The 21,534-nt window shown below is 42.0% G+C and overlaps 2 protein-coding genes across 3 annotated transcripts; one reads left to right on the top strand and one right to left on the bottom strand.

Annotated features, from left to right (window-relative positions):
- Positions 1 to 5,679: 5,679 nt before the first annotated feature.
- Positions 5,680 to 12,773, top strand: LOC109778102 (probable amino-acid acetyltransferase NAGS2, chloroplastic). Of its 2 annotated transcripts, none has more exons than XM_020336653.4 (10): positions 5,680 to 6,124; positions 6,782 to 6,869; positions 7,822 to 8,030; positions 8,255 to 8,406; positions 8,718 to 9,105; positions 9,716 to 9,813; positions 10,416 to 10,527; positions 10,637 to 10,796; positions 11,639 to 11,711; positions 12,408 to 12,773. In XM_020336653.4, the coding sequence occupies exons 1-10, from the start codon at positions 5,816 to 5,818 to the stop codon at positions 12,559 to 12,561; spliced, it is 1,743 nt and encodes a 580-aa protein (XP_020192242.1). In that variant the 5' UTR covers positions 5,680 to 5,815; the 3' UTR covers positions 12,562 to 12,773. The 2 variants fall into 2 exon arrangements, with proteins under 2 accessions (XP_020192242.1, XP_020192243.1); XM_020336654.4 differs by having other exon boundaries at positions 5,691 to 6,124; positions 10,637 to 10,775.
- Positions 12,774 to 14,170: 1,397 nt separating this feature from the next.
- Positions 14,171 to 16,078, bottom strand: LOC109778103 (uncharacterized). Its single transcript, XM_020336655.4, has 3 exons — positions 15,793 to 16,078; positions 15,495 to 15,675; positions 14,171 to 14,427 (listed from the first exon to the last, which is right to left on the bottom strand). Exons 1-3 carry the CDS (start codon positions 15,839 to 15,841, stop codon positions 14,382 to 14,384), a joined length of 276 nt encoding a protein of 91 aa, XP_020192244.1. The 5' UTR covers positions 15,842 to 16,078; the 3' UTR covers positions 14,171 to 14,381.
- Positions 16,079 to 21,534: the final 5,456 nt, after the last annotated feature.

The following is a 21,534-nucleotide window of genomic DNA, read 5'->3' as shown; positions in this document are numbered from 1 at the left end:
TGAAGGGGTGAGCAAGATGGGTCGGCCCATGCACGTGGGAGGCCAAAACCTTTTTTTTCTGTTTTTTCTATGTTTTTTGTTTTTGTTTTTGCTTTATTTTTGTATTATTTTATACTTTACAATATTCTATATATATATTACAAAAAATACTCTACAAAAACATTTGAAAAATGTTAATCAATGTACTAAAAAATAAGGATTTTTTATCATCTATATAAAAATGTTAATCAAGCATTTGGAAAAAAATGTTGAACAAATATTAAAAAATATTAATCATGCATTTCGGAAATGTTAAACGTGTTAAAAGACCATGTACTAAAACAATGATGAATGTTTTTATCAAAACTATAATTTTTTTAATCAAGCATTTGAAAAAATGTTGAACAAGTGATTGACTAATGTTAACCAAGAGTTTAGAAATTGTTAAATGTGTATAAAAAAATGTTGACCATGTATTAAAAATGTTAATCTTTTCATTTGAAAACTGTCAATCAAGCATTTAACAAAATGTATAAAAAATATTGACCATGTGTTCAAATAATATTAATCTTCAATATGAAAAATGTTAATCAAGGATTTTAAAATATTGAAAATCTGTATAGAAAAAATCATGACAATATATTAAAAAAAATTGTATTGAAAAAATGGTGTTGTCATATGAAAAACATGTTAAACGTGTATTAGAAAAATGTTGTTGACATATAAAAAATGTAGAATGAAAACAAAAATAAACAAAAAGACCCAAAAACTGAAATAAAAAATAGAAAAAAATAAACCAATGAAAAAGAAAATAAAAAAACTAAGAAACAGATGCAAAACGAATGAAACGAATAAAAAAACCGGACAAGAAAAAGGAAAAGAAACAAAAAATAGAAGACAAAAACCTGAGAAAACCAGCTCGAATCGCCTCAAGATGGAAACCCAAACTAATAACCACGAATGCGAATCGGGCGGGGTGGCTAGCAGTGCCGGACTTCTCCCTGGAAGTATTGGGATCCAACCCTGCGCGTGCTCCTCTCTCTCTCCTCCTATTGTTTCAAAAGCGCACTGATGGGCTGGCCCAGTTGCTTGTGTGAGGAGCTTTCATCTTAATGCTAGACATAGCTTTCGCTTGCGAGCACAATATCTCGCATTCAACGAGACCTACGGTTCTCTGGCTGAAGGGGTCTCCAGTACTTGGGCCGACTCATTCGTGCAGAAAAGGAAAAGAGACAGGAGAAAAAGGAGCGAGCAGGGGACTCAAACCTGGTCTCTTGAGGGAGAGCGCGGCTAGTCACTCGATTTGGCTGGGATTCTGACAGAGTTGTAGTGATGGTATAGCTAAGTCGAAACAAGTCGGTTTTTGCACTGTATTTTCTCATTTTTTCCTGGTTTTTTTGTTTTGGTTTCTTTTGGTTTTTCACCGTTTTTTCTCTATTTTCATTCGGATTTTCTTTACTTTTACTTTTTCGTTTTTTCTTCGATTTTAATTATTTATTCATTCCTTTTTTCTTTTTTTCTTTTTTCTTCTCTGTTTTTTTCATTTTGTTCCGTGTTCTTCTGTTATTTTTCTTCTAGATTTTTTGTTTTTTCATTTCTCTTTTCGGGTTTCAATGCTTTTTTTTTATTTTTATTCTACGGTTTTTGTTTATTTTTCATTTTTTATTCTTTCTACGTTTGTTTCTTTGGTTTTATTTTTATTTTTTTCTTTCTTGGTTTTATTTTTATTGGTTTTCTTTGTTTCTTTTGATTTTCATTCTACATTTTTGTATATGTCAATTTGTTTTCCTAATACAAGTTTAACATTTTCTAATACATGGTCAACATTTTAAATGATTGATCAACATTTTTCAAATACAAGATTAACATTTTTCTATGCACATTTACAATTTTTTTCGAATGCTTAACTAATATTTTTTATTTCAATATTAAACATTTTTTTAACACATGGTCCACATTTTTTCTATACACATTTAACATTTTCTAAATGCTTGATTAACATTTTTGAAATACTTGTTCAACATTTTCAAATGCTTGATTAAAAATTTTTATATACATTACCAAAAAGAACTCAACATTTTTTAATAGTTGGTCAACATTTTTTCATACGAATTTAACATTTCTCAAATGCTTGATCAACATTTTTAAAATATATTTTCAACATTTTTAAATAGATGATCAAAGAATTCATCATTTTTTAGTACATGGTCAACATTTTTGTATACACATTTAACATTTTTCAAATACTTTATCAACATTTTTACAAATGCTTGATTAACATTTTGATTTATGTTATAAAAAAATCCATCATTTTTTAATACCTAGTCAACAGTTTTTCTATATACATTTAAGAATTTTCAAATGCTAACATTTTTGAAATAGTTGTTCCGAAAATTTTCAAATGCTTGATTAACATTTTTAAATACACGATGAAAAAATTTGCACAATTTTTTGTACACATTTTCTATATACGTGATAAACATTTTCTCTATACACATTCAACATTTTTCACTTGCTTGGTCAATTTTTTTCAAATATTTTTATGTAATATATATATATATATATATATTTAGAATATATTTTAAAGTATAAACAAAACAAAAAAATAAAGCAAAAAACGAAACATAAAACATTAAAAAAATAAAAAGGAGGCTTTGGCCTTCCGCGCTCCTGGGCTGGCCTATCTCGGTCTCCCTCCTACCGTCTCGCTGAAGGCGAGACATAGTCGCGCCCACTTTCGCTATACTAAAAAATAACATAACTTTCGCGGGAAGTGACGGGTATCCTTTGTTGGGGAACGTAGCAGAAATTCAAAATTTTCCTACGTGTCACCAAGATCAATTTAGGAGATGCTAGCAACGAGAGGGGAGGAGTGCATCTACATACCCTTGTAGATCGCGAGCGGAAGCGTTCAAGTGAACGGGGTTGATGGAGTCGTACTCGTCGTGATCCAAATCACCGATGACCGAGCGCCGAACGGACGGCACCTCCGCGTTCAACACACGTACGGTTGGGAAGACGTCTCCTCCTTCTTGATCCAGCAAGGGGAGGGAGAGGTTGATGGAGATCCAGCAGCACGACGGCGTGGTGGTGGAAGCAGCGGGGATCTCGGCAGGGCTTCGCCAAGCTCAGCGAGAGGGAGAGGTGTCACGGGAGGGAGAGGGAGGCGCCAGGGGCTTGGGGTGCGGCTGCCCTCCCTTCCCCCACTATATATAGGGCCAAGGGAGAGGGGGGGCGCAGCCTTGGCTTTTTTTTCCTCCAAGGAAGGGTGCGGCCAGGGAGGAGTCCATCCTCCCCAAGACACCTAGGAGGTGCCTTCCCCTTTTAGGACTCTCCCTTTCCCTTATCTCTTGGCGCATGGGCCTCTTGGGGCTGGTGCCCTTGGCCCATATAGACCAAGGCGCACACCCCTACAGCCCATGTGGCCCCCCGGGGCAGGTGGACCCCCTTGGTGGACCCCCGGACCCCTTTCGGCACTCCCGGTACAATACCGATAATGCGCGAAACTTTTTCGGCGACCAAAACAAGACTTTCCATATATAAATATTTACCTCCGGACCATTTCGGAACTCCTCGTGACGTCCGGGATCTCATCCGGGACTCCGAACCACTTTCGGGTTACCGCATACTAATATCTCTATAACCCTAGCGTCACCTAACCTTAAGTGTGTAGACCCTACGGGTTCGGGAGTCATGCAGACATGACCGAGATGACTCTCCGGTCAATAACCAACAGCGGGATCTGGATACCCATATTGGCTCCCACATGTTCCACGATGATCTCATCGGATGAACCACGATGTCGAGGATTCAATCAATCCCGTATACAATTCCCTTTGTCAAGCGGTATGTTACTTGCCCGAGATTCGATCGTCGGTATCCCAATACCTCGTTCAATCTCGTTACCGGCAAGTCACTTTACTCGTACTGTAATGCATGATCCCGTGCCTAACTCCTTAGTCACATTGAGCTCATTATGATGATGCATTATCGAGTGGGCCCAGAGATACCTCTCCGTCATACGGAGTGACAAATCCCAGTCTCGATTCGTGCCAACCCAACAAACACTTTCGGAGATACCTGTAGTGCACCTTTATAGTCACCCAGTTACGTTGTGACGTTTGGTACACCCAAAGCATTCATACGGTATCCGGGAGTTGCACAATCTCATGGTCTAAGGAAATGATACTTGACATTAGAAAAGCTCTAGCAAAACGAACTACACGATCTTGTGCTATGCTTAGGATTGGGTCTTGTCCATCACATCATTCTCCTAATGATGTGATCCCGTTATCAATGACATCCAATGTCCATGGTCAGGAAACCATAACCATCTATTGATCAACGAGCTAGTCAACTAGAGGCTTACTAGGGACATGTTGTGGTCTATGTATTCACACATGTATTACGGTTTCCAGTTAATACAATTATAGCATGAACAATAGACAATTATCATGAATAAGGAAATATAATAATAACCATTTTATTATTGCCTCTAGGGCATATTTCCAACATCCTTTTCTCGAAATCACTAGTTTTTTTAGGGGCTCGAAATCACTAGTTAAGGAGTACTCGTTGCAAAGATCACTCCCACCTTCTTAGGTTGTGACAAGTGACGCGCTGCATGTGCGCCACTTGTCACAACCGGTGAGTTTTCCCTTTTTTCGTAGATTCGTTTATTCAAAACGTTTTATCTCTTAACCCGTGCGTCCAAATCTCGAACCATTTTCACCCTTGAATTCCTCGCGTCGAGACTTTTAAAACTAGATCCCATGTTGATAGGTTTTTGACGAACTCTTTTTTCATGAAAAAACCGGACAAAACCGGACAAAAAAACGAACAGGGAGCACGGGTTTTTCCCTTTCCGAAAGAGGCACGCCCGTGCCTCTCGCGAAAGCAAAACCGTGCCTCTCGCGGAAGGAAAAAAATGAAAACGCGTTTTTTTTCTGTTTCCGAGGAGGCACGACCGTGCCTCTCGCGAAAGCACAACCATGTCTCTCGCGGAAGCAAAACCGTGCATCTCGCGAAAGGAAAAAAACAGAAAACACGTTTTTTCCGTTTCCGAGAGGCACGTCGTGAAAGCACAATCGTGCCTCTCGCGGAAACAAAACTATGCCTCTCTCGGAAGGAAAAAAACAGAAAACGCGTTTTCTTTTTCCGTTTTCCGAGAGGCACGGCCGTGCCTCTCGCGAAACGAAAGCACAACCGTGCCTCTCGCGGAAGGAAAAAAAACAAAAAATGCGTTTTGTTTCCGTTTCCGAGAGGCACGACCGTGACTCTCGCGAAAGCAAAATCGTGCCTCTCACGGAAGCAAAACCGTGACTCTCGCGGAAGGAAAAAAAGCGTTTTTTCACGCAAATATTTTTGACCCAAAAGTTAAAGAAGACCGGTGGAAAACCGGAACGCCAAAAAAATCCAAAAAAACCGTTTAAAAAGCCAAAAACGCGTGCGAAAAAATAAAAATAATAAAATCCGGAGAAAGCGCCCAAAACGCGACACATGGCGGGCGGCTAAGAGCACACCAAATGACGTTGATCGTTATGAGGCTTTCGAAGGAGCGCTCGTTAATTAGTTGCTCTCAACTTTTTTTTTTCGACGAGAGACGGGCATCCGGCCCGCCATAACAATGGGCTGAGCGGTAGAAAGGTAGCTCGTGTTTCGTGTCAAGGGCCAAACGATCTGCTGGTTGGTCTCCACTCTCCAACTACGCGCCAACCCACTTGCTGAAACAACGGCCTACTCGTCGCAACTCGCAAACCGCAGGAGCGCGGACTGTTTCCCTCCCCACTTCCCCAGTCACGAGGCCTAGGGTTCGTAGGTGGGTCCACTTGCTTACATGGCCTCTATGGTTGCCGCCGCGCGCCTCGCCGGCGGGGTCTCGCGGCTGTCGGCTCAGGGTTCTACTGCCCGGGGCCTTCCGCCCGGCAGCCTTCGACTTCCCCCGCCGCGCCGGCGTCTGCGCAGCAGCGTCCGGTGCTGCGTGGTTCGCCATCCCGGCGGCGGCGGCGGCGTGGACGCGGGGGAGGAGTTCGTCGGGTTCTTCCGGGAGGCGTGGCCGTACATACGGGGCCATCGTGGGAGCACCTTCGTGGTCGTTACATCCAGCGAGGTTGTGTCGGGGCCACACTTGGACCGCATTTTGCAGGTACTATGATTGCTTAAGTTGAACTGAGCTGGAGTGTTTAGGATTTTCGTGTTCATTGTTCGTACGAAAGAGCCATTCTTCCATTTAGTCGTGGGGGCCGAACCATGGAATTGTTTTAGTAGCGATTCTAATTATCCAACATAACTTACTTTGATCACAAGTGGTTCAAACAAAACTGTTTATCCATTGGCCAGCTAGAGATGATGACATTTTATGAGATGGATGGACCATATGGTTCATTGGACTTGATCAGTGGGCAAATGATCTAAGCAATCAAGGTATAGTAGCCACTAGCCACTGGACAGCTGCAAATCGTAAGAGTATGGGTTCATTGTACTTAATTTATGGGGATGAGAAATGAGGGACAGAACGAGAAGCAACTTAGTTTTTTGGGGGGTACATAGTTGGAATGAGGGTCTTCTGCGAACATGGATTCAAGACTATAAAAGGCCCCAACGTACTAGGAAAAAGGAGTCAAAATCACTGGTTTTCCTGGCAGGAGTATGGGATTATTTTTTCATTCATGTGACTGAGCTTAGGTGCTACTATTATGCTGCATAGATTTATCGTATTTTGTTGTCATAAAGTTCACATCATTATGGATTCCTTGCATTTTCTAGTTATTTAGGGAAATATTACATTTTCAATCACATGCAGGATATTTCACTACTTCATGGTCTTGGCATTAACTTTGTTCTTGTTCCGGGAACACATGTCCAGATTGATAAACTATTGTCAGAAAGAGGTTAGTTCTGCACATGTAGTACACCAGTCTTCTGTCACTCATATCTGATCACCCTTATGCTACTAACAATTGTATATTTGTTCTTACTTTCCCATCAATGGTTTTATCTATTTATTAAAGTTCACAACACAATGTTTAAGGGATCTTCAGCATATAAAGGTACCTAAAAAACTTAAAGATAGCTTAGTTTCTGAAGCACGCAACTATGCTGGATGAGCAGAAACACAGCTGAACACATTTTGCAACAGCACCATGATACCTTGCTAGTGAACTCTATCTCTTTGAGAAGTACGTAATTTATTTCATCACTTCTGCCCCACTCCCCACCACAAAGCTTCCGTGACACTTCCAAATGTGATCTGTAGAGTGATTGTGAAACAGGGACTGTGTCTAAACTGCTGCTTACATACGTAGAATTTGACGAGTCACATTTGATGAAAGCAGCGACTTATTATACCATTGGTAGGTGAGAGCATCCCCAACAATTTGTTACTAAGCTCATTGTGAAGAGAAGAGGGAATATCTGAACTCATAAATATTTCAATAGTATCAAACCCTCCAATAGGTTGTTACTTAGACCTTTTAGTAAGATAAAACTACATTCAATGTTGTTGAGCCCACAAGATGAGTTTTCTTAGTAACAAGGGTCTCTCCAGGAGACCATATGCTTGTTACTAGTATCTTGTTTGGAGAGCCAAGCTGCTTCTATCATAGTACGAATTCACCATCCCCCCTCATCCTTTCTCCTCCACAGTTCCTAAATGCTGATTTGGCATGACTTTAGTAACAACTCAGGTGGATTGGTGGAAATACTCCGATGATGATGTGAACAATACGTTTCTTCACTATTCTTGTCCTTTGCATTTTCTAATGCAGTCTTTATTCTTCTTTGAACTATATTTCTAGTATTTTCCTGTTCCTGCATATTCTCATCTTATGAAACTTGCTGTAGGAAGGAAGGCTAAGTATGTTGGTCAGTACCGAGTTACCGATTCTGATTCACTAGAAGCTGCGATGGAGGCAGCTGGCAGAATAAGGTTAACAATAGAAGCAAAGCTCTCTCCTGGCCCTCCAATGTTAAACCTCCGTAGACATGGTGTTATTGGTCATTGGCATGGTCTTGTGGATAATGTTGCAAGTGGCAATTTCCTTGGTGCTAAGGTGAATATTTATAGCTGCAGTAAAATATTTGAGATTGGAGACAGCTGTATTACTGGGAGCCCTATCCATCTAGTTCTGCATTTAGGCATTTGAGTGTCTATGTGCCTCCTTGCACGCTATTTCTGTTTATTCCTCTACATTTTTTTACCTCTTATCTTCTACTGAACTTCAGTCGGCTGGAGGTCCTGCAATACTGAGTTTATGCAACTAATTTTCTTTGGCAGAGAAGAGGGGTAGTTCATGGTGTTGATTACGGATTTACTGGTGAAGTTAAGAAAATAGATGTTGCACGGATAAAAGAAAGGCTTGATAGTGATAGCATTGTTGTTGTGAGCAATATGGGATACTCGAGCTCAGGAGAAGTTCTAAATTGCAAGTATGTTATTTTCTCTACCAGTTGTTCAATTTCAAGAATTTTTAATGATTATATGCTTGCATTGATTTTTTTCTAAATTATGCATATATTATATGAGAAATACTCCCTCCGTCTCATAATGTAAGACTTTTTTGACACTAATGTAGTGTCAAAAAACGTCCTACATTATGGGACGGAGGTAGTATGTGTGAATTTCCTGTTTTACTTGAAAATTGCTAAATAACTACACCATAGTTTTTTTCTCTCTGTAATTTGTATATATTGTGCGTAACCTACTAAACAAATTAATTTTCCTTGTTTTTAACATTCAGCACTTACGAAGTAGCCACCGCATGTGCCTTAGCCATAGAGGCGGATAAACTTATCTGCGTTGTGGACGGTCAGATATTTGATGAGAATGGACGAGTCATTCATTTCATGTCTCTGGAGGAAGCTGATATGTTGATCAGAAAGCGTGCTAAGCAAAGTGATATTGCTGCAAATTATGTCAAGGTTGTTGATGAGGAGGACCATGAACCATCTTTGAACGGAAAGGGGCATCTTAATGGGTACGCTGCTTCTTTTCAAAACGGTTTGGGTTTTAACAATGGAAATGGTATTTGTTCTGGTGAGCAAGGGTTTGCTATTGGTGGTGAAGAGCGATTAAGCAGGTCAAATGGCTATCTTTCTGAGTTGGCTGCAGCTGCTTATGTATGCCATGTAAGTGGCGTACCTTCCACACGACATTTTTTATTATGTTTCTGCTTTAAGATCTACTAGTTTTCTACAGAGCACAAGATGAACATATCTTTGTTTTTGAAATAGTGTCCTCCACGAAGTAGCAACATTGTTTTCTGCATTTGCCATTTGCATTGTTGTTCTTGTTGAATGTAGCTATTGCTATTGTATCAGTGTCATGCTGCTATGCACCTATGTCTTATTGGATCCACATGGCTTGAAGTGTGGCAGCAATCCTGTTGAAGCAATACTAGCATCACCTAACGTCTTGTCAGATCTGAGAAAGCTGGCACATTGAACGACATAAAGAATACCCTATCTTAGTGCATCACTATCTTGCTGTAGCTTGGGTCGATGTCCCTGCTGAGGACTACAGTACAGTAGTATCCATGTATCTAAAGCTTGGGTGTGGTTTGAGTAGAAGGTGGCATGCGTGTGATACTTGTGTTTGCTCTTTCAATAAAGCAAGAAATATTCCTTCAAACAGTGAAATATTCAAACCATGTTCCGAATGAAGCGTAAGCTGCAAAGTTCCATGCCAGTCTCTATCACTTAAATTTGTCTATATACATTTATTTCTTCCTTATGCCAGGGTGGTGTTCAAAGAGTGCATATCATAGATGGTACAGTTGATGGATCACTGCTATTAGAGTTGTTTACAAGAGATGGTGCTGGGACAATGATTGCGAGGTATTCTTAACGTCTTTTCTTTTCATTTTCTTATTTAGTTGAAAGGCGTTCAGCCTGGCTTATATTGAAAGCCAACAATGCACAAATCAAATTTTTGTAGACAAAAAGTCTAGGTCCAGTACACAACCAATGCTCCCATGCCTGCTTTATCCTTCTATTGACTTGGATGCATCTCATAAACTCATTAATATCTTTCTTTTTCTTATTCTTGATTCCTGGTAGAAACACTAGCATGTGAGAAATTAGATGCCTCTAGCAGTTTCAACATAGTATAGAGTATTACTATACTGATAAAAAAATATCTACTTGTGAGCTGGCTTGGACTGGTTGATAAGGTAAAGGAAAAAATAATTAACTATGTGTTTCACACCCAAGACACTACAACTTCTATGTTGTTGCTATTCATGTCAGCAGCCAGTAGATCTTTTTGCAAGTTTAGCATTGATCCATAATATATGTCAAAGCTGAAGATACATCTCAAACGTGTTTCTGAAACAAATATTTCACCATGGTATTCTTTGTACATAAAGATGTCTTTTGGAATCTAGGCTGTACAAGCTATCACAGTTAAGATTCATGTCCTACCTATCACATGTTTTCAGGGATGTTTATGAAGGAACAAGAATGGCGACGGAGGAAGATCTTCCTGGCATAAGAAAACTTATCTACCCACTAGAGGAATCTGGTGTTTTAGTGCGAAGAACAGATAAAGAGGTGTGTTAAGATTTTGATTTTGAGAAATCTTATATAATGAGTGCTTCATTCTCTTCATAGTTAGTACATAGTAGTGCTAAAATGTTTCTTTTTAACAACGTCTCTTCAGCTTCTTGAAGCGTTGTATTCATTCTATGTTGTTGAAAGAGATGGTTCAGTAATTGCATGTGCTGCTCTCTTTCCATTTCCCGAGGACAAATCTGGTGAAGTTGCTGCAATTGCTGTATCTGAAGAATGCCGAGGAAGAGGTATGGGGGATAAGTTGCTTGGTAAGTTCATTGCCACATGCATTATTTTTGTTCTGAAAGTAGCAACTGAATTGTTGCCACTTGAAGTTTCAAAGACGGTGTTCTATTGCATAATATACTCTGGAAAGATTCACCCATATTAGTGTACGTCTGGTGGTCTTGAGCTGTGCTATAGCTAAGAAATACAGGATTAGCACAATTTTGTTTCTGCTTGATAATGTTCCGTAACCTGATCTTTAACATTCGCAATGTTTTACATCGATATGTTTAATCTTAAAATTTATGGATACATGTCGAGGTATGCAGTTGACTGGTTTTCGAAACAAGTTGGGGTGTCATTTCATAAAAACAGAACTGTTAGCGACAGAGCTGACTTAGCGGAATTTACTATTTTTGATTGGTTGTTGTGACTCCTGTTGCAGCCATAGCTTTTCCCCAAAGCACATGGACACACACATGTTTCACTGTGCCCAGTTGGCTCCTTTGTCGTACACATATACCAACTCAAAAAGATAAAAAGGATAGAAAAGAAACCACATCAAAGAATATGGTGGTGAGGGAGTCCCTTTTTTAACTAGCTAGTGTACTACTAACCATCTGACGATGATAGCCAGAAATCTGATTAAAATGATGGAGAAAAAACTACCATAAAAGAAAATGGTGATGAGTGAGTTCCTTGTTAACTAGCAAGTCTGCTACTAACCATCTGATGGCGATGGCCAGAAATCAGAATTTTAATCTGGCGATTTTTCTCTCGTGTTCTCAGAAATATTAAAATAGCTCCTACCTGCCGGTGTTAGTTTCTACTGTACTACAAAGGATATTACACAGTTTTTTAACTTGTGGTTGTGGTTATGCTTCAGATTACATTGAGAAGGAGGCATTATCCCTTGGTCTTGGCAAATTGTTCTTGCTTACTACACGGACAGCCGATTGGTATGTACCTATATCCTCCTCTTGGCTTATATATAGCAGGTTTCATATCCCACGACCAAGGACAAAATGGTTCACCTCTCTATTATCTTAGTGCAGACATTAAGTTGTCAGTTAGCTCAAGTTCGAATTTAGAGATGTTCAAAGCACTAGGCTCTCTTAAATCCCAAGTTTCATAAGAAAGCTTCCCATGGTCCAAGTGAAGTTTCATGGTCTTTCTTGGGTGTAGATTTGTCAATTTCTTTCGCATGATTTCACTAGGACATCTCTAATAGCACATCTCAGTCATTTCTTAGAGGGTGCCACTATAGCATTTTGTTCATGTAGACGAGAGAACATAAGAGAATAAAGTTGTTTCTGCAACAAAAAAATAACATTGTTGCTAACACTAGTTGCATGGAACAACCAAACATGCTGTTTGAGGCCACAGTTGTTTGTAAATTCAGTCCACCAAACTCTATTGGCGAGGTTAATTTTTGTGGTGAAGAAACAATCTGTTCTACTGGAGAGCTTGTTACTTGTATCATAGCGCATGCGGTTGTGTTGTTTCTCTCTGACCTAGAAAAAAACTTGTTGGGGAGCCCTTTGGACCTGTTACACGCTCCAGTGAATGATGAAGTGCAATGATCAATCACATGGGAAATAGACATTGATTCAGCTTTTCATATGTTTGCTTGTGCTTAATTTGAAACGTTGCAGGTTTGTGCGACGTGGCTTCTCAGAGTGTTCGATTGAATCTATTCCTGAGCAGAGAAGAAAACGCATCAATCTGTCACGTGGATCAAAATATTATATAAAGCAGCTCCAGCCAAAGCATGCTGGTGTCCCTGTCAACAATTTTGCTGGCAGATGATAGGGCTTCCAAAGAATTTGGTGAGAGTGAGACGAGATATCTGCACTGGTTACATCAAGGCTTTTATATATGTTATTAGTTGTAATTTCAGATAGAAATATAACTGCAGCCTGTGATAGCGGCTTAAATTTTTTCTCTTTTACTTATGGATGTAAAAAAGGCACTTTGTGACACAACAGAAAACAAATATCAGAGGAATTTCTATACAGAAACCATCTGCAAGCAGTATAATGATGCTTCCCTGGAAAAGCAATTGATGATGCCAAATGGAGGTGTGCATGTGCTACCCCCCTGATTGAGCCGGCATGTCCACTGATGGGACATATTCTACACATCTCTTAAGACTACTCTGAAAAGAAAATGGTAATGGAAAGTATGCGCTCTTGGTGGCAAATCACTCATTATATCTTGGTGGCGGTTTTCTTTCTCTTGCTTCCACCTTTGATTTCGATGTACACCCTCCGTGTGAATTGCCAAAACAGCTTATATTTAGGAACAGAGGTAGTAAAAGCTTGAAAAGCGAGCCTGATGCTTGATTCCTGCGATGTTATATTCTTATGATGATTTCCTTTTGCCTGGATTGAGAAGCAAAAGGCGTTTCGATGTGTTGCTGCTCCGGAGAACAAATCAAATGGAATACTTCGCGTGGAGGTTTGCTACTTATCAGATGCCGCACATGCATGCATGCATGCCGAGATTAGCTTGCAGTTGGCAGCACGCACCCTTTCGAGCCGGCAGCAAGCCGGAGAGGAATAAATTTCATGGTTGGATATATTCCATTTTAAAGACCCGGAGCACATGCATATGCTGGTGCACTGTACTGCCCAAGGTGGGTGGGTGCCTTCATTGCTGGGCGTGACGGACACACGATGTGGAATTAGGCAACGTACTGTCATCATCAGTGTGAGAATCTAAAACAAAATGCCATCATCATCAGGTAATACTCCCTCCGTTCCTAAATATAAGTCTTTGTAGAAATTTCACTATGAACCACATACGGATGTATATAGATGCATTTTAAGTGTACATTCATTAATTTTGCTCCGTATGTACCATCTAGTAAAATCCCTACAAAGACTTATATTTAGGAACGGAGGGAGTAGATAAGAGGGATTACACGTCGACCTGTGCCTGTATAGATGGCGTGCTTTGTTTGCTTAGCCTCGGCACTTTGCTCATGGAAAACAGCGTGAGGCTTCGACGAAACAATCACTGCACTCTTTACTTACCATAAAGATGGTTGGATTGTGTTGAAACGAAAGCAATCCTCCAAAGCAGGTTCCACAAACCCTGGTCAAGTGTTGATTGCAGGCAAACAATCACAAAATACAAAATATCACCGAGTGTAAAACGGTAGAGAAAGACCTACAACGTCCTTTGATGATGGTATAGCACGGTAGAAATCCTGCGGCCTCAACGAGGTCAGATTGGAAGAATCGGATAAAGTGCAGTCCAGTCAAAATCTCAGGCGTAATCCGGCGGCTAAACGAGCACGTCAGCGCAAACGTGAGCATCAGTATTCAGTGGCGACGTGCCAGAAAAAGATCAAATTGGACATCACAACCGCGAGTTGAATTCCACACCAGACAAGAGATAAACCGACACAATATACACACGGAAGGCACCAGGCATAATATAATCATCAGTCGACAACCAAGCGAATAGTTGCAATGCAGAGAGGTTCATAAACATGGATCAAGCAAAGTAGGCGATAATGCCCGACGAGAAATAATATTTAAGCTACTAGCAGCATTTCTCCGTCAGAGAGGATAGCTCAGTCCCAGTTCCACGAAGTTGATCGTCGTCTTCTTCCTCCCTCCTCAGAAGCAGGCGTCCAGGAGACAGCAGCAGCAAAGGGCGGCCAGGCTGTCGCGAACAAAAATATCACAAGGGAATCATGAGACAGAACATCCAAGGCAGGATAAAGTAGCTGGCTAGCTGCATAATATACTGGCAGCATTTGCAACAAGTACTATATTATATGCCTATGGCCGGCATAATGAAACATTATGCGAATTCGAAATGCCCAACCATGCACGCAATTTTCAACTGTTATACTAGTATATACTACTGACAGTTTAGTGCGCGAGCATCTAAATAATTACTAGTACTGTACTGTAATCAATCTGATCGAGAATCTCCGGTGAGAGGACTCAGAGGAGAGCCGTTCTTCATGCAATTTTCAACTGTTTTAGGATACAAACAATTAGTGCGTGAGCATCTACGTAATTAGTACTGCAATAAAGCCGGTTGATAATCTTGGGTCAGAGGATAGCCGTTCTTTGGTAGTACCGCGTCGTCAACGGAAATATTAATTCCCGATTCCCAGGTTGCCTCGTCCCGAAGGAATCTAATCTAAAGAAAACAAAGCCTATTTCTATACAAGAACATTTTCTGATCTTATCTCAATGCCGGTCCAAAACGCATGTGAAACGCCTCCCGGAAATCGTGACCGCGGAGACGCATTTTTTTTCGGTTAGTGAGGATGGCTGCTGGCTACACAACAGATGACTTTGACTTGCATCCGAGCCGTCAATTTCAAGATCGGATGGTTCATGCCACGGCATGAGGGACGAGACAACCCCTCGCCGCGGGGAATACGTGTGCGCTTTGAGTGGAGCGACCGACACATCGTCGAGACCGCGACTGCTCTCTCTCTCTCTCTCTCTCTCTCTCTCTCTCTCTCGCGCGCGCGCGCGCGCGCGCTTTCCCGAGGGTTCGCTCACGCGTCAAGTCGCGGTCCCCACCCAAGCAAACGTGCAAGAGACGGCCACCGACGGGGAAAGGGGTCGCCGCCGGCGTGCCCGGGCAGATCTGACCCGGCTGATCATGATTTCCAGCCCTCCAAACAAGCCGCTGGCCGGCTTTGATCTAATCTAGCGCTCGGGACACCGCAGGTAGGAAAAACCGAGGAGATGGGACGAGGAGCTTACCATCCCTCCATGAAGGAAGGCCCGCTGCTCTGCTGCTGCTGCTGGTGGGGCGGCGGCTGCTGCGCGTACTGCGGCGGGTAGCCCTGCTGGGGGTAGCCGGCCGGCGGGTAGCCCTGCGCCGGGGGTGGGTAGCCGGCCGGAGGGTACCCCGGCGGTGGGTATCCGCCCTTGTCCCCGTAGCCTGAGGATTCAAAGATTCACAGGCCAAGATTCATCAGCACAAAAAAGGAAAGGAACACCGCGAAGGGAAAGAGAATCGATGTGCACGGGTGGAGACGGGAATCGACGGGGCGCGCACCTTGCGGCGGCGGGGCGCCGACGGGTGGCTGCTGGTTGTAGTAGCTCATCTCCTCCTCCTCCTCTGGCTCCGGGGTCTCTCGCTGGTTCCTCGCGGCGATCGGAGCAGGTGCAGCAGGGCTTTGTTTGAGGCGCTGGGGTTTGGGTGATTTGGTGGGCGTCGGGTCAGGTGGTTTTTATATAGCGGAATTCGCCAAACCGCGTCCCGAACGTGGGCGCATGGGCCTGATTGGTGGGGCCGCGTGACGCGTTTGCCCGGCCCGGGTTTCGCCGCGGCGCGCACTTGCCTGCCCGTTGCCACCAGAACGCGTCGCCCGGGCCGGGTGAATTTATGGTTACCTGGTTTTTCTTTTGGCAAATGTGGGTAGGAGTGCCTGATTTGGTTCCTTTTCCTTCGGTGTACCTGCCAAGCGTATAGCCCGGCCACGCGGTTCTTTTGGCTCGGAACATGCATTTGCTGTAACAAAGATATTTTGAGCCATGTTCGCATACCTCATCTCTATGAACCCATACACATTCTATCACTATGAGTATCACCTAAAGATTGAGACGGCACATCGTTTTAAGACTGATGAAGTCGTGACGGTCGCCTTCGTGGTCGACAGAAACGTCTCCTCCCACTAAACACACATCACCGAGAAATCTGAAATAAATCTAGCAAAATGTAAGGACCAATGTCAAGTCTGGTGATTGAATTTTTGTGAGCAGATTATACCACTGTCCTCCTAACCAACCACATTTTGGTTTACGGCACGTACGATTATTGATAAGGCAATCTTATTTTAAGTCCGCCACGTAATCTAAGAAGATAATAAAAAAAGATGTACACGGACTTATTTCGACCATCTCTTAGTTAAAAGAAGGCAAATCTTTTTTTTTTTATGATTTCTCTCTCGTTTGTCTCAGCATTTATTCTATGCAGCACTTTTAAGATGACACTATTGTACATGCCCTGAGACATCTTGCTGTTAAACCTAACTCATGACTTCTTTGATTCATCTATATATCTATACAATATAAAATGACACACACGGGCAGATACAATTAATCTCGGCCATGCCATATCCAACTATCTAGGTTGGTCAAATGGTTAGTGCTCAAATGTTTAGCGTTCAATTAATATCATATCAAATAGTGTATCAATGTCTGTGCTATAATCAGATATAATTAACATGCAGTTGATATCTACCTAATATCAATGTGCAAACAATTTCCTCTGTAATATCAACGTCCATTGCATGTATGCATTTATAGTAAAAAGAAAGAAAGAAAATATAGGAATAGTGTTTTTTCTTCCATGGTGACATTGTTCACCTATTTGATTCAAAGGAATTGGGCATACCAAAAACGGAGGAAATTTTCCTTAAATTGAGTTTTGAAGGAAAATAAAGGTATTTTACAATCCACTCAAACCTTTTCTACATACATGTGCACAAGTAAGGAGACAAAAGCCATAAAATGCGTAATATTAGATTCATCTTATCTTGCATATCATTTGATCTTCATTTGATCATATCTCTACTCTTATAAAAAAAGATGGTGATGATGGTGTGCCTGTCATCCTGCAAGATAGGTCGTCTGATCTATATCTAACGCATAGGAAGTAAGCTATGACAATTTTGCAAAAAGATACCCGCACCCCTCTCCAAATTTGCAGATAAGGTCTTCGCTCGTTCATCTTTGTCTCCCACAAGATAAACTACTCACATAAATGCATCTTGATGTTTCGTGCAATGCACGGGCCTCTTGCTAGTGTTTTAGGAATTCTGTGTTTATCTTATTCATGCAAATCAAATACCCAAATTCTGCACATGCTTGTGTTTTCACAATGCTTTGTTTAGACATGCGATCCTATCCAATTTATGTATTTTTTGAAACCCTGTGATTATGATATGATATTTCAAACACCAGCTTGCAATGTACAACCACGTGCTCATACAACATTGTTACTTCAAATCCTCACTGATTCCATTTGTGCTGCCCCAAGGAGCGATGTGACGGCCCGCTATTTTTTTCGGTGGAACTCTGAAGAAACAAAATCTCATCCTTTCAATTTCTTCTTCACTAGGCTTCCCTCATCTGGGATCCCCGAGGAAGAGAATCAAGTTGGCCCTCGGAAATAACTTGATGCACTATCCCCCTTCAACCTTTTGAGCGAAATGTTTTTCTCCTATGAATTAGGGAAGCCCTTGTATACAAAATATTGTAGCTGTCATATTTGCATCTTAAGAACAATGCTCATAACTTTAGCATATAAAGTGTCAGAGTGTTCCCTGGGTCTAACCAACTTGATCTTTCAACATGCAACCGGCCTGATCTCAACATGGCAATGGGTACCCGCAACCCGCGACCCAGCGGGCAAAAACCCTATTGGGTAAGGGTTTGGAAAAAATAAATACCCATGTGTTTATAAAATGAGAAAAAATTGTACCCATAGGGTAAGTGGGGTATAGGTACAGGATGGTTTAGGGTTTAGGGAACACATTCAATATGAAGGAAATATGCCCTAGAGGCAATAATAAAGTTGTTATTTATATTTCCTTATATCATGATAAATGTTTATTATTCATGCTAGAATTGTATTAACCAGAAACTTAGTACATGTGTGAATACATAGACAAACAGAGTGTCCCTAGTATGCCTCTACTTGACTAGCTCGTTAATCAAAGATGGTTAAGTTTCCTGACCATAGACATGTGTTGTCATTTGATCAACGAGATCACATCATTAGAGAATGATGTGATGGAAAAGACCCATCCGTTAGCTTAGCATAATGATCGTTTAGTTTTATTGCTATTGCTTTCTTCATGACTTATACATATTCCTCTGACTATTAGATTATGCAACTCCCGAATACCGGAGGAACACTTTGTGTGCTATCACAACGTAACTGGGTGATTATAAAGATGCTCTACAGGTGTCTCCGAAGGTGTTTGTTGAGTTGGCATAGATTGATATTAGGATTTGTCACTCCGTGTTTCGGAGAGGTATCTCTGAACCCTCTCGGTAATGCACATCACTATAAGCCTTGCAAGCAATGTGACTAATGAGTTAGTTGCGGGATGATGCATTACGAAACGAGTAAAGAGACTTGCCAGTAACGAGATTGAACTAGCTATGATGATACCGATGATCGAATCTCGGGCAAGTAACATACCGATGACAAAGGGAATAACGTATGTTGTTATGCGGTTTGACCGAGAAAGATCTTCGTAGAATATGTAGGAGCCAATATGAGCATCCAGGTTCCGCTATTGGTTATTGACCGGAGATGTGTCTCGGTCATGTCTACATAGTTCTCGAACCCGTAGGGTCCGCGTGCTTAACGTTCGATGACGATTTGTATTATGAGTTATGTGTTTTGGTGACCGAAGTTTGTTCGGAGTCCCGGATGAGATCACGTACATGACGAGGAGTCTCAAAATGGTCGAGAGGTAAAGATTGATATATTGGACGAAGGTATTCGGACACCGGAAAGGTTTCGGGACGTTTCGGATATTTATCGGGGAACCGAGGGGTTACCGGAACCCCTCGGGGAAGTTATGGGCCTTAATGGGCCATAAGGGAGTAGGAGAGGGCAGCCCACAAGGTGGCGTCCCCCCAAGGGCAGTCCGAATTGCACTAGGGGGAGGGGTGCAGGCCCCTCTTTCCTCTCCCTCTCCTTCCCTCCTTCCCCCTCTTGGAGTAGAAAAGGGAGTCCAACTAGGATTGGGAATCCTAGTTGGACTCCCCCTTGGCGCGCCCCCTCATGGCCGCCGGCCTCCTCCCTCTCCTCCTTTATATACGTGGCCAGGGGGCACCCCAGAGGCACAACAGTTGTTTCTTAGCCGTGCGCGGTGCCCCCTCCATAGTTTACCACGTCGGTCATATTGTCGTAGTGCTTAGGCGAAGCCCTGCACGAATCACATCATCAACACCGTCGCCACGCCGTCGTGCTGACGAAAATCTCCCTCAACCCTCTACTGGATCAAGAGCTCGAGGGACGTCATCGAGCTGAACGTGTGCTGAACACGGAGGTGCTGTACGTTCGGTTGGATCGTGAAGACGTTCGACTACATCAACCGCGTTAACTAAACGCTTCTGCTTTCGGTCTACGAGGGTACGTGGACACACTCTCCCCCTCTCGTTGCTATGCATCTCCTAGTTAGATCTTGTGTGATCATAGGATTTTTTTTGAATTACTACGTTACCCAACAGTGGCATCGAAGCCAGGTTTATGCATAGATGACATGCACGAGTAGAACACAATGAGTTGTGGACGATACTAGTCATACTGCTTACCACCAACGCCTTACTTTGATTCGGCAGTATTGTTGGATGAAGCGGCCCCGACCGACATTACATGACCGCATTCATGAGACTGGTTCTACCGACGTGCTTCCCACACAGGTGGCTAGCGGGTGTCTGTTTCTCCAACTTTAGTTGAATCGAGTTTGACTACGGCCGGTCCTTGTTGAAGGTTAAAACAACACACTTGACGAAAAATCATTGTGGTTTTGATGCGTAGGTAAGAACAGTTCTTGCTAGAAGCCCGTAGCAGCCATGTAAAACTTGCAACAACAAAGTAGAGGACGTCTAACTTGTTTTTGCAGGGCATGTTGTGATGTGATATGATCAAGACGTGATGAGATATAAGTTGTTGTATGAGATGATCATGTTTTGTAAAAGTTATCAGCAACTGGCAGGAGCCTTATGGTTGTCGCTTTATTGTATGAAATGCAATCGCCATGTAATTGCTTTACTTTATCACTAAGCGGTAGCGATAGTCGTAGAAGCAATAGTTGGCGAGACGACAACGATGCCACGATGGAGATCAAGTTGTCAAGCCAGTGACGATGGAGATCATGACGGTGCCTTGGAGATGGAGATCAAAGGCACAAGATGATGACGGCCATTTCATGTCACATATTTTGATTGCATGTGATGTTTATCCTTTATGCATCTTAGTTTTCTTAGTACGACGGTAGTATTATAAGATGACCCCTCACTAAATTTTAAGGTATAAGTGTTCTCCCTGAGTATGCACCGTTGCTACACTTCGTCGTGCCGAGACACCACGTGATGATCGGGTGTGATAAGCTCTACGTTCACATACAACGGGTGCAAGCCATTTTTGCACGTGCAGAATACTTGGGTTAAACTTGACGAGCCTAGCATATGTAGATATGGCCTCGGAACACTGAGACCGAAAGGTCGAACGTGAATCATATAGTAGATATGATCAACATAGTGATGTTCACCATTGAAAACTACTCCATCTCACGTGATGATCGGACATGGTTTAGTTGATATGGATCACGTGATCATTTAGATGACTAGAGGGATGTCTATCTAAGTGGGAGTTCTTATGTAATATGATTAATTGAACCTTAATTTATCATGAACTTAGTACCTCATAGTTTTTGCATATCTATGTTGTTGTAGATCAATGGCTCGTGCTACCGTTCCCTTGAATTTTAATGCGTTACTAGAGAAAGCTAAGTTGAAAGATGATGGTAGCAACTACACGGACTGGGTTCGTAACTTGAGGATTATCCTCATTGCTGCACAAAAGAATTATGTCCTTGAAGCACCACTAGGTGTACCACCCCCCAGCAACTGCAGACATTGTGAATGCCTGGCAGTCGCGTGTTGATGACTACTCGATAGTTCAGTGTGCCATGCTTTACGGCTTAGAATCGGGACTTCAAAGATGTTTTGAACGTCATGGAGCATATGAGATGTTCCAGGAGTTGAAGTTAAT

The sequence above is a fragment of the Aegilops tauschii genome, chromosome 2, assembly GCF_002575655.3.
Source record: "Aegilops tauschii subsp. strangulata cultivar AL8/78 chromosome 2, Aet v6.0, whole genome shotgun sequence".
Taxonomy (NCBI): Eukaryota; Viridiplantae; Streptophyta; class Magnoliopsida; order Poales; family Poaceae; genus Aegilops; species Aegilops tauschii.
This window is presented reverse-complemented; position numbering and strand designations above follow the sequence as displayed.